Here is a 12,889-nt window from a genome sequence, read left to right as displayed (position 1 = left end):
TTCACAGATCACACAGCAGAGCCTACTCTGATTCAGTGTCATCATGATGAGTCTGTGATTAGTTCAGGACAAAGTAGATTTGTGCTACTGCTTTTCAGCATTCCGCTTTCTTCTTTCCCGCCTGCCCCATCTGATGTTTCAGCCCTATCTCTAGCACCCTTTCCTAATCTTTTCCTTTAATCCACTCTCTCTCTACTTGGTAACTAAATCACATGTGGTGTTGTATTCCATAGAGTCGGAACCAACCCAGAGCTGACCCTCTGGCGGGGTTTCGATTAACCATGTAGGAGGAGATTGCCCATTCCTACTTCACATAATGGGTTAAAAATTATACCTTAAGGAACATTCACGGCTATGAAATAAAGTATAAACATCTAATTTAATCCTAGGATTTTACTAACGTCCAGCCCAAGAACTCAGAGCCCATCCACTAAGTTTGGCCAGCAAATAACTAAAATGTTTTCTGTTCAGTAAATGTTATCAACTTCATTCTACTGGAATCTAGAAAGTTTAGAGGCACATTAAATATCATAGAGTCACGACACCATATTAAAGATGGGACATTCAGGGCCCAGGGAGTGTGTGGGATTTGCAGAAGATTGCACAAGTGTTTTGTGGTGATAAAACTAACATGTAAAATCCACTCTTCTGACATCTAGTCTAGAACTTCTTCTTTAAGACCGTGTTATCTCTCTTTGTTGAATATTTATTGTTAAAGCTTTAGAAGAGACGACTTACAACTATTAATCATGTTTCCCAACATTAAGCCAGTAAACGCATTCTCCCACAGGCCTTGAGCCTTCAGAGTCTCATGCTTTCTGTTTCTGCTCCTGCTTAACAGCAACAAGGAGGTGGCTTGAAGGTCAGATGTGAGTAACTCTGTGTAAATCCAGGTCAGGCTAACTCTAAAGCGTGCTCCCTTAGAGAGTAGAGGGTAAGCATACCCTCCTAGCCCCAAAGGATAAAGCACTTGGTCCAAGGGAGAACAGATTTGCTGAATGGAAAACAAGGAATGGAATTTAAGGAGGGGTGGGGGAAGATCCTGGCTTCCTTTGTGTCTGAGAATTTAATCATGGCTGCCTCTCTCCACTTCTTCCATCCTCTTCCCACCCCCTCCCCCTCTGCTTCTAAAGCCATCACAAAAAACACCAGCCATCAGGGTCCCAGTGGCCCAACTAAATGTGTGAAAGCAAGGAGATGACCTGAGGGAATAGACCTGAAACATAAGATTTATATCCGACAGTATAACACATCATTGAAGCAAGAGGAGAAGAGATCCTAAAAATATCATGCAGAGCATATTATAATATTTTAACAGGGTTTATTATGTGCTCCCCATACACACTTCACCCTGGAAGATGAATTGTACATTTTGACAAATCTATATTTAACATGGCTAGAATAATATACAATGTATGCTTCCTGGTGGAGAAATCCATATTTATGGAAATCTAGACTCTGGCAATTACAACTGACATTTTAAGATAGTACCTATTGTCTGCTGTGAAAGGAAAGAGTGTCCTTATTAAAGTGAAGGAGAAGCTAGTGAGAGTAGTAAAGAAAAAATCATCACCTCGGAAGACAACTATCCAAATAGGTAGGAATGATTAGACAACTACACAAAACAAGGCTGGCCCAAGCAAGATTTGTTTCTGTTGTAAAATTCAGCTCCTGTGCATCCATCACTGGAGATCATATGTCCCTCTCAACATGCTTTACTTATTTATTCAGCACATATTATGGAGCATCTACCATGCCTGAGGCACTGTGCTGGTTTGGGGCACACATGAGGCCTTGACTTCTGAAAAATTTATCCTGATTCAAGCAATTGCAAACATATTCAAGAAGACAAAGAAAATTATTTCATCACCAAAACCCAAGTCCATTTTCAGGTGTCAAAGAGCTGTAGAGTGGGTTAAGAACAAACTTCCATGAGATGCACTGATGCCCCAAAGAAATTTGGTTTGGATCCATGAGCTGCTGTACCGGTGAAAGACAGGCAATCTCCTTGCATGCAGTTCACTGCCCCTCAAAACCCACTGGAGGTTCAGCTATGAGTTTTTTATGACTAGATGATCCATAACAGCAGTGAACTGGGCGATGGGAGTAGTGAGTGACTGCAAGTGTGTAAATAAGTACCAATGATGACCTGAAATGTTTTCTACAGATGGAAAACTGGTTTTTCGTGGGCGGGAGTGTGGACAGGGGACTTATTTGGCTCTGTTCAAATCTTTTAGAGATGATGATCTCCTTAGGGACAGATGAGGAACTAAGACCTATAATGGGCAACCAGGGACTAGTGTTTAATTGAATGATTTTGTGAAACATGGATCAAAGTATCTTCAATAGCATATGAATAAGTATTGACTAGGAGAGCATTCTGAGGCAAACAGATATGGCAAATGCTGGGTTAAATGCAAAAGTGATTGAACTACACAAGACTTCTCACCGTCTCTTATGCTAGAATGCAGTGTCAAACTATAAATAGGGACAGGATGTAGACTATTTCCCAAATACCTTGGACTACAGAAGGCTTTTAATTTTATTGAGATGTATCTTATGGGTCTAATGGTTCAGGGTGAAACAAATAAAGTGAGTTATAAAGAGAGTAAAGAATTTAAGGCCATTAACTTTTCACTGTAATAAAAACCAGATGATGATAGTGATGAGGACTAAATAGCCTAATGCATGTTAAAAGTGCATAGTGCTCTAAAATATTATTATAACAATGACTCACCTGTCTATCAAAGGATATTCATACATTATCCTTTTGTCTCCTGACCGATACAAAGACTGTGAACACTCATCTCGCAGCATTTATTAAAATGAAGCTCTAGCTGGCTGACCTGGAGTTTGACCTTGGTCTTACTGGCATTGTAATTCTAACCAGCAGTCTAATGAACCACAAACCAAGACTGGCAACTTCACCAGGCTCTTGTGAAATGGATCCTGTGGGGATGTTCACACAGCTAAGCTATTACAGCTAAGCTATTACTATGGCTGATACACTGCGGGGCCTGCAAATCAGCTAGCAGGATGTACAAACAAAAAAGAAACATCAGCAGAGAAATGTGCGCTGAAAGCTAAGGGCTAAGCTGGAAGAATAAACACTCATTTTCTTAAGCATGTATCAGCAGCATAACATGGCAGGCCTCCTTCTTTTTAGCATCTAATTCTTCACTTTGGGCAGGATAATGGGAAAATTGCTAAGAGATGTCTACCCAACTCAGATATACCCTAGCACTAACTTGCAAATATCCATTAACTTTCCTTCCCCTTTAACTAATGACCCAGTCATCCTTTTCCTACATTAACAGGATAGTTATACAGTTAATGCTTTGTATGCAGGATGCCCTTGTTTGGAGAGTCTCTAGGGTCTTACACTGTTAAACTAAAGGCAGTGACTTTCTGGTAATTTAAATCTACCAGTGGCTCTGAGGGAGAAAGATGAAGAATCTCTTCCTGTGAGATTTGTTGTTATTGTTGTTATTTGCCATAGAGTCTATACCCACTCATAGCTGATCATCCAATGGATTTTAAGAGGCTTTAATCACACAGGCGGATATTCCATCTTTCTTCTACAGAGCAGCTGATGCAATACAACTCTGTGTCTCTAGATTGACAGCACAACTCCTTACCCACAATGCCTCTAGAACGCCCTGTCATCAGAATTACAGTCTCTGAAAACCAACTGAAGGATCAGCTATGCTCAGCTGGAAAGAGAGAGACAGAGAGAGAGAGAGAAAGAGAGAGAGAGAGATACATGGCTACTATCATGAATAACCTTAGCCACATATTGCATATGATAATTTACGATAACTTTATAGGACAAAGTAGAACTGCCTGATAAGTTTTCCAAGGCTTTAAATCTTTATGGAAGTAGGCTATTTCTTCTTCCTAAAGTAGGATGTTGGAGAGTACAACATCTGACCTTTTAAACACCTAATACATTTTTTTACTAGGTGGATTGGTAAGTAGGGTGAATAGATGAGTAGGAGGGCTGGACAGCTGGATAGAGTGGTTGGTTGAATGACTTGGTAGCTAGAAGGTAGACTGATAGGTAAGTGATGAATTGGATAATAGAATGAGAAGTCTACTTGTGGAATTTCTCATGCATGATTCCTTTTTTCTCTTCCAGTCTGTTCCCAGTTCTCCAAAGGAGTTTACGCCATCTTTGGGTTTTATGAGCGGAGGACTGTCAACATGCTGACCTCCTTCTGTGGGGCCCTCCACGTCTGCTTCATTACCCCAAGCTTTCCTGTCGACACATCCAATCAATTTGTCCTTCAGCTGCGCCCTGAGCTGCAGGATGCCCTCATCAGTATCATCGACCATTACAAGTGGCAGAAATTTGTCTACATTTATGATGCTGACCGGGGTAAGCTGGGGGGGCCACTTGAGGGATGGAGGCAGGAAAGTCGTCAGGAGGAAGGAAAATGATCTCTTCTTCCTACTTCTCTGAAATGCATGAAGGGAGGATCATATGGACTGATGTCTCTTTGTCTAGTCTCTAACTCACAATGTAAAAGTAAATCCTTTAAAAGATTGATCCGCTCTTTTCATATGGCATTTAATGGCTCATCTAGCTTCCATGATTCCTGATTCTAGACTCAAAGCCCAATGACCCATGTAAAATGGCCCATAGCTCATGGCATGATTTTTAAGAACATAATCTGGAGTCAGACAAACAAGCCAGAAGAAGTTGCAGAAACCTTCCTATGGCTCAGTTTAGTCATTTTAATTTTTGTGGTATGTTTATTATGTCTTCATGTCTTCTTCCTGTAACACAAATTATTAAAAAGACAAAAACAAAACAAAAACCCCCTCAAACACAAAAAACTCTACTTCATAGAATTATTGCTGTTGTTATGGTTGTTGCAGCCTTCAGTATGGACTAAGGCTCAATGTCAAGAAGACAAAGATTCTCGCCACTGGACCAATTGGCAGCGTCAGGATGGATGACTAAGGGATTGAGAGTGTTCACAGCTTCACTTTGCTCGGCTCCACAGTTAACACTCTTGGTACCAGCAGTCAGGAAATCAAAAAGCGTATCGCGATGGGAAAGTCTGCCGTTAGGGACCTCTCAAAGGTACTCAGGAGCAACAGTGTCTCTCTGGAGACTAAGGTGCACCTGATACAGGTCATGGTATTTGCAATCGCTTGTTATGCATCAGGGAGTTGGACAATGACTAGGGAGGACAGAAGGAGAGTGGATGCTTTTGAGCTGTGGTGCTGGAGAAGAGTACTGAATGTACCATGGACTGCCAGGAAAAGAAACAGATTCATCTTGGAGAGGATTAAACCAAGCTGCTCTTTGGAGGCAAGGATTCTGGGGCTTCGTCTGACATACTTTGGACATGTTGCCAGGAGGGACGGGTCCTTGGAGAGGGACATCATGCTTGGGAGGGTGGAGGAACAGTGCAGGAGGGGAAGACCCTCTATGAGATGAATTGATTCGGTGACTGGGATAATCGGGATGGGTGTGTCAGAGGCGGTGCAGTTGGCGCAGGATAGAGCAGGGTTTAGAGCTGTTGTGCATAGGGTCGCTATGAGTCGGAAACGACTCGATGGCACATAACAACAACAACATATGGTTGTGTGGAATCAAATTAAAACCCACTCATAGCTGATCTTTCAGAGCCTGTAAATCATATGGAAGGAGATTGTCCATCTTTCTTCCTTGAAGCAACTTGTGAATTGGAATCACTCGCATTTAGGTTGTTGGTGCAACTCCTTACCACTAAGCTACCAATGCCCCAAAGAGTTATTAGGGGTTTAAATGATATTATGACTTGAAAACATTTGCCCAGTACTTGTCATATATTAAGTGATCCTTATTATATAGATAGATACAGATATAGATGATATAGGGAGGAAAGAGAGAGAGAGAGAGAGAGAGAGAGAGGAATCAAGGTCTTGTTGACTCTAACCAAGAGGATTAAATAAAAGCCAACCAATATAACATGTTGTTGTTATGTGCCATTGAGTTGCCTGTGGCCCATAACAACCCTACATTCACCAGCTCTGAACCCTTACCTGTCCTGAGCCAGTCTCAATAATTCCAACACACCAGCCCTTATTGTTCCAGTTACTGTATAAATACATCTCATCCGGGGTCTTCCTTGCCTATGCTGTCCCTCCACCCTTGCATGCATGATGGCCTTCTCCAGGGACCAGTCTCTCTTTCCTGGCCACGTGCCCAAAGTATGTAAGACTGGGTTTTAAAATCCTAACCTCAAAGGAAAGACTTGGTTTCACCCTCTCCAAGACAGAGCTATTTGTTTTCTTAGAAGACCATGGTATGTTCAAGACTCTTCTCCAGCACAACTTGAAGGCATCTTTTCTTCTGTCATCTTTGTTGTTGTTGTTGTTTGATGCCATCGAGTCGTAGACGACTCATAGCGACCCTATGAATGAACCACCTGAGCACTGTTCGTACATAGAGTTTCTGGAGGAAAGCCATTTCAGAAGTGGATGCCACTCCTGCTTCCAGGCTTATTTTAGTCGGGAAGCTCCAGCCAACTCTGTCCATAATGGGTACCCATTACTATGATTGGCACATCACTGTCACAGTCTTCAGCATCACAGCAACCACGAGTTACCTCTCTGTCATCCTTAGTCATTGTTAATTGTGGAGCCCAGCAACCTGTAATTGTTAATATCTTCAATCTCTTCTTCATATCATGATGCTGCCAGTTGGCCCAGTGGTGAGAGTCTTTGTTTTCTTCATGTTAAGCTGCAATCCATGGTCCTTGACCTTCTTCAGCAAGTGTGTCAGGTCTTCTTTAGTTTCAGCAAGCAAAGTTGTATCATCTGCATAACGGAAGTACTTGATGAGTCTGCCTCCAGTCTTGGTGCTACATTCCTCCTCAAAAAGCCCTCCTTCCTGAATGATCTGTTCTGCATACAAATTGAAAAGACATGGGAACAGAATGCATCCCTGACACATTTCTTTCCTGATTTTGAACTGTGCAGTGTTTCCTTGCTCTGTTCTGAGGACTGCTTCCTGATTCAAGCATAGGTTTCACATAAGCACAGTCAAGTATTCTGGGGTTCCCATTTTCCTGAAAGTTAGCCAAAATTTGTTGTGATCCACACAATCAAATTCCTTTGCATAGTCAATGAAACACAGATAGAGATTCTTCCAGTACTCTCTGCTTTCTGCCAAGATCCATCTGACATTGACAATAATGTCCCTAATGCCACAACTTATTCTAAACCCAGCTTGTATTTCTGGTAGTTTTCTGTCAATGTACTGTAGTCGTTTCTGGATAATCTTCAGCAGGATTTTGCTAGTATGTGATATTAGTGATACTGTATGATAACTTCTACACTCTATCGGGTCACCTTCTTTTGGAATGGGAAAATATATGGATTTCTTCCAGTCACTTAGCCAAGTAGTTTTCCTCCAGACTTCTTGGCACAACTTGGTGAGCATATCCAGGGCAGCATCTGTTTATTGAAATAGGTCAATTGATATTCTATCAATTTCTGGAGTGCAAATTGTGGGAGAGATCAGAAGCAGCAGGTTTTTCTCAGTTGTCCCGTATCTCTTATATTTATGATTCCTCTTCTCAAACTGCAACCGATATGTCTGTCACCTGGAGAAGAGCTATTTCAGGATAACTATAAAGCATACATAATGAAGCTAAACACCTAGAGAGAACAAAGGCAGAAAAGCTAAAGTGTGATTAGAGGAGCATCTCTGAATCCTACAGATACACCTGAACACTTTAAAAAGTTCTACCTACCTTAGAACTCTGAAATCAGATCTCTACCACTGGCTAGCTGTGTGACCTTAGATATGGGCCAAGCACTTAGAACATATATCTGCAAGCTTCAATATCCATAAGCTGCAAACAGGGATAATTAGACTAGTACCTCGGTCACACAACGAAAGGAATTAAAAAATCAATAATACAGTAGAGAAGGATCCCAGGTCATGCAGAGGTTAAGTAATTAGTTGATACCCAAATGGTCAATGATGCAAACTGACCAACCACTCTGAGGGAGAAAAACATGGGTTTCCTTCTGTAAAGCTTGTAACCCTAGAAATGCAATGGAACAATTCTTCTTTGCCTTTTAGGGATACTATGGATTGGAATAAAGTACAACAAGAAGTTTGTGTTTTGTATTCCGTTTGTGTTTGGGAGATTTTGGCTTGTTTTGTTGTTAAGTTGGAAGAGGAGTCCCTCTATAATGCAGTTAATCACTGTGTTACCAACTGAAAGGACAGCAGTTTGAGCTCACATAGAACACCTGAGATAAAAGGCCTGGTGATCCCACCACCATGCAAACTCCATGGAGCACAGTTTTACTGTAGCACACATGGGGTCTCCTGAGTTTGGATCAATTTGACAACTGTTATGTTATTGTTGCTAGGTTTTGTCAAGTTGAAATCAACTCATATCTGATCCTCCAGTGGGTTTTCAGAGGCACTAATCACACAAAAGGAGATTGCCCATCTTTCTCCGGCAGAGCAGTAGTTTGAGTTAACCAGAGGCTTCATAGGGGAATAGGCAGTCTCGTCCTGCAAAGATTTACACAGCCTGGAAAACAGACACTCAATGCTGAGTCCCTAGGAGTTGCAATGGACTCCACGACAATGAGTCTGCATACAATCTAAAGTATCTTTGGTGAAAAGAGTGAGTTACATGTTGGATTGCTAACTGAAATGTGGTGTTCAGATCCACCATCCTTTCAATGAAAAAAAGATGAGGCTGTCTATTTCCATTAAGATTTACTGTCCCAGAAACCTGATGCTAAGTCCCAGAGATTTAGAATTGACTTGACAGCATTGGAGTTTGATATTTTTTTTCCTTTTAATGCTTTAACTAATAGAACAGAACCTGATACAGTAAACTTTCAGTAAATGAGAGAATAAATCTCACCATACACTATGTACTGAAAAAAGAAACAGATCTAGGGAGACTTAGAAAAATCAATCCAGACATGATTCAGGTATCAGATTGGTTACTGTAGGAGAAATAAGCTTATTACTGGGAGACAGAATTGATTTATGTACAGAAGATTGATGAATAATGCAAGAGTTAAAAAGAACCTTAAAAAAAAGACAGAATAATAGCCCCAAACATGCTCATGACCCAATCCATGAATCTGTGAATGTGTCACCTGTATAACAAAAAATAAATAAGGTACAGGTGGAATTAAGGTTGCTAACCAACTGACTTTAAAATTAAGAAATTAATCTGGATTATCTTGGTTGACAAAAAAACTGTCACAAAGGCCCCCTGTGTGAAGAGAAGGGAGGCAGAAGAGTGAAAGAGATGAAATATGTAAAAGACTAGGCAACCCAGAAGACTCACTCATTTTAGTCCAGTGAGACTGTTTAAAATTCATTACTTCTAGGATGGTAAAATAATAAACTTGAGCTGTTTTAATCCATTGAATTAGTGATAATTGTATTGCAGCAAGAGGAAATCACTGGGTGAAAGTCAAGAATATCAGAAGAATGTCTGTGCTTTATTAACTATGCAAAGTCATTTAACTGTGTGGATCATAACAATTTATGGCTGACATTGAAAAGAGTAGGAATCCCAGAGAATTTAACTGGGCTCATGGGAAACCTAGACCTAGACCTGAAGGCTGTTGTGTGAATAGAGCAAGGAAACATTACGTGATGAATGAAAGAAATTTTCTTTTACTTTTCAAAACGAAGGCTGCATAGTGGAGTGGACTTGGGGGGAGGGATTATATAACAATGAAAAAATTTTCCTTTTACTTTTCAAAGAGAAGAGCGAACTGGGGAAGGATGCTAGGCAGAGAGAAAAGTGCAACAATGACTGAATGAAAATCCAAATTCTGTAAACTTCCATCAAAATTAATTTAAAAAATTAAGAAGGGAGTGTGTCGGGGTTGTAGTCTCTCTCCATACCTATTCAATCTGTATACTGAGCAAATTATTTAAGATGCTGGACTCTATAAAGAGGAATGTGGCATCAGGATGAGAGGGAGAGTCATCAATAACCTGAGTAATGCAAATTACAGACATACTTGAAGCACTTGTTGCAGAAGATCAAAGAATACAGCGTGCAGTATAGATTGCATCTCAATGTCAAGAAAACAAAAATTCTTTCCACTAGACCAATAGGCAACATCATGATAAATAGAGAAAAGATTGAAACTTCATCCTACTAGAATGCATAATCAACACTCTATCAGCCATCAGGGAATCAACAGATGTATTGCACTGAGAAAGTCTGTGGTTAGGGACCTTTCCAAATTATTAAGGAATAATGATGTCACTTTGAGGACTAAGGTGTATCTGATTCAGGCCATGATCTTTCTAATCATTTGCTATGCATCTGAGAGCTTGACAGTGAATAAGGATCACAGAAGAATTTATGCTTTTGAATTGTTGTGTTGGAGAAGAGCACTGGACATCTCAGGGACTGTCAAAAGAACAAACAAGTGTGTCTTTTAGAGGGTGAAGCCAGAGTGCTCTTTGGAAGCAAAGATGATGAGACTTCACCTTACATACTTCAGGCATGTTGTTCAGAGGGGCTATTCTTTGGAGAGGGACATGATGCTGGGAAAGGTGGAAGATCAGCAAAGAAGACCCTCGACTAGGTGGATTGACATGGTGACTGCCACAATGGGCTCTAATTATCAGGAGGTGTGATGATGAAACAGGATAGTACAGGGTTCAGATATATGTTGTTCATAGGGTTACTATGAGTCGTGTTTGACGTAACAGCACATAATAACAGCAACAAAGCCTCAAACATGAAACAAAGCAACACTTAAGATACAAGTTGTTGTATTCACATAGCTGTGAGAAGATGTTACATTGTTGGTTGTGTTAGGTGCATAGCAATTGCCTTCAATCCATAGTGACCCTATCTACAACAGAACTAAGCTCCACCGTTAACTCTGCAACATCTTCATAATATCTGCTTAAACTCATTGCTATAGTCACTATGTCAATCCATCTCTTCCTGTCTTTTAATAACCTTCTCCCTTTTTGAGCATGATGTCCTTTCCCAAGAACTGGTTTCTTCTAAAAACATACTGAAACTATGTAAGATTAAGTTTCACTATCTTGGAATCAAGAGTGGCATCCACTTCCTAAACAACATGCCTCTGGAAAGTCAATGAACTTAGAGAAATGACGATAGTTATAGAAAGGCTTCTGGTCTTTTGTTCATAGGGTTGCTATGAGTTGTGCTTGACTCGATGGCAATCAACAACAACAATCTTGGACTCTAAGGAACACCCTGACTGATTTGTTGTTTTGGTAGTTCAGGGTATATTCACTATTCTTCACTGAAACCAAAAGTCAATTCTTCTTTGGTCTTTCTTATTGTCTATCTTTCCCATGCATATCAAACAATGCCTTGGGTAAAAAGATCTTAGTTTTCAAACAGACATCTTTTGCTCTTTAAAACTTTAAAGAGGGACTTGACAAAAGATTTACTGAATACAAAATGGCAATGATTTATTTTTAAAAATGCTGCCAATTGACAGCACCGAGATAGATGGAGAAGAGATTAACAATTTCAACTTGCTCAGCTCCACAATCAGCATTCTTGACGCCAGCAGACAGGAAATCAAAGGACAAATTGCATTAGGGAAATCTACTCTCAGGGACGTCTACAGAGTGCCAAAGAGAAATGATGTCAGTCTGGAGATTAAGGTGTGCCTGATCCACACCATAGTCTTCACAATTACTTGCTATGCTTCAGAAAGCTGGAAAATAAATAAAGATTACAGAAGAAGAATTTAGTTGTGGTGCTGAAGAAGAGTATTGAACATGCAATGGACTGCCCAGACAACTAACAGTTTTGTCTTGAAGAGGATGAAATAGAGTTGCTCCTTGAAGACAAAGATTTTGAAGCTCCATCTCACATATCTTCGGCATGTTGCCAGGAAGGACCATTCCCTGGAGAAGGCCATCATGCTTGGAGGATGGGGAGACATAGCAAGAATGGAAGACCCTGGAGGAGATGGATTGGCATAGTAACTGGTGTAATAAGGGTAGGAGTCTCAGAGACAATGAGATTGGCTCAGGATAGGACAGGGTTCAGAGTTATTGTGAATAGCGTCACTATGAATTGCAAGCCATCCGAGGGCACATAACAACAACAATGTTCTTTGTGTCAAATCTAGTCTTGAGGCGATTTTTACATTCAGTTGAGATAAACTCAAGGTACTATCCTGGTTCTCATTAATTTTCTTTCATTTTATTTATCTTCAATTTGAACATGCACATGGGTAATTGATGATATGTTCCACACTCAGCCCCTAGCTTTCTTTTGATTGCTGATACTGAAATTCACCACCAACTTTTTCCTCGGATATAGAGTCAGTCAGATAAAGTCCATGTATATAGTCATCATTCATATTTTTTATAAAAAAATTGAAATTAATAAATTATTGATTACATAGAAACAATTCATGATGTATGAACTATTGATCTTTGACAAACAAATGAAATTCATTAAGTAGGGAAAAGATAACCTGTTTAATAAATGGGGATGCAAAAAAACAAAACCAAATCATTTAATGATAAATATTTTGTGAGGATATGGTAAGATCAAGACTGATTGTTATAAGGAGGAGAAAGGGAACCAAGGAGCAAAAAAAAACATAGGTAATGAGCAACTTTTCATGGTAAAAATGGTGGTGGTGCATTAACAGAAGCATGGAATTGTCTTTAATTTTTAATTTTATTTGTTTTACTTTATTCATGTAAATTGTGTTTTATGCAATCATTGATATACACTGCATTTTATTGTTGTTGTTGTTGTTATGTGCCGTTGAGTCGTTTCCGACTCATAGCGACCCTATACACAGCAGCCCTAAACCCTGCTCTATCCTGCGCCAAACGCACCGCCTCTGACACAACCATCCCGATTACCCCAGTCAC

General features: G+C 40.1%; 1 protein-coding gene across 5 annotated transcripts in view; it reads left to right on the top strand.

Annotated features, from left to right (window-relative positions):
- The window catches only part of GRIA1 (glutamate receptor, ionotropic, AMPA 1), a 548,752-nt gene that overhangs the window by 292,093 nt on the left and 243,770 nt on the right, over positions 1–12,889 (top strand). For 4 of the 5 annotated variants that reach the window (XM_006894738.1, XM_006894741.1, XM_006894739.1 and 1 more), the window contains exon 3: positions 4,139–4,378. The exons of the other annotated variant lie outside the window; for it this stretch is intronic. In XM_006894738.1, coding sequence (XP_006894800.1) covers positions 4,139–4,378 — 240 coding nt within the window. The remainder of the gene's footprint in view (positions 1–4,138; positions 4,379–12,889) is intronic. 5 annotated transcript variants of the gene reach the window in all.

Source organism: Elephantulus edwardii, unplaced genomic scaffold, assembly GCF_000299155.1.
Source record: "Elephantulus edwardii isolate Elephantulus edwardi_28Jun2011 unplaced genomic scaffold, EleEdw1.0 scaffold00149, whole genome shotgun sequence".
NCBI classification, from domain to species: Eukaryota; Metazoa; Chordata; class Mammalia; order Macroscelidea; family Macroscelididae; genus Elephantulus; species Elephantulus edwardii.
This window is presented reverse-complemented; position numbering and strand designations above follow the sequence as displayed.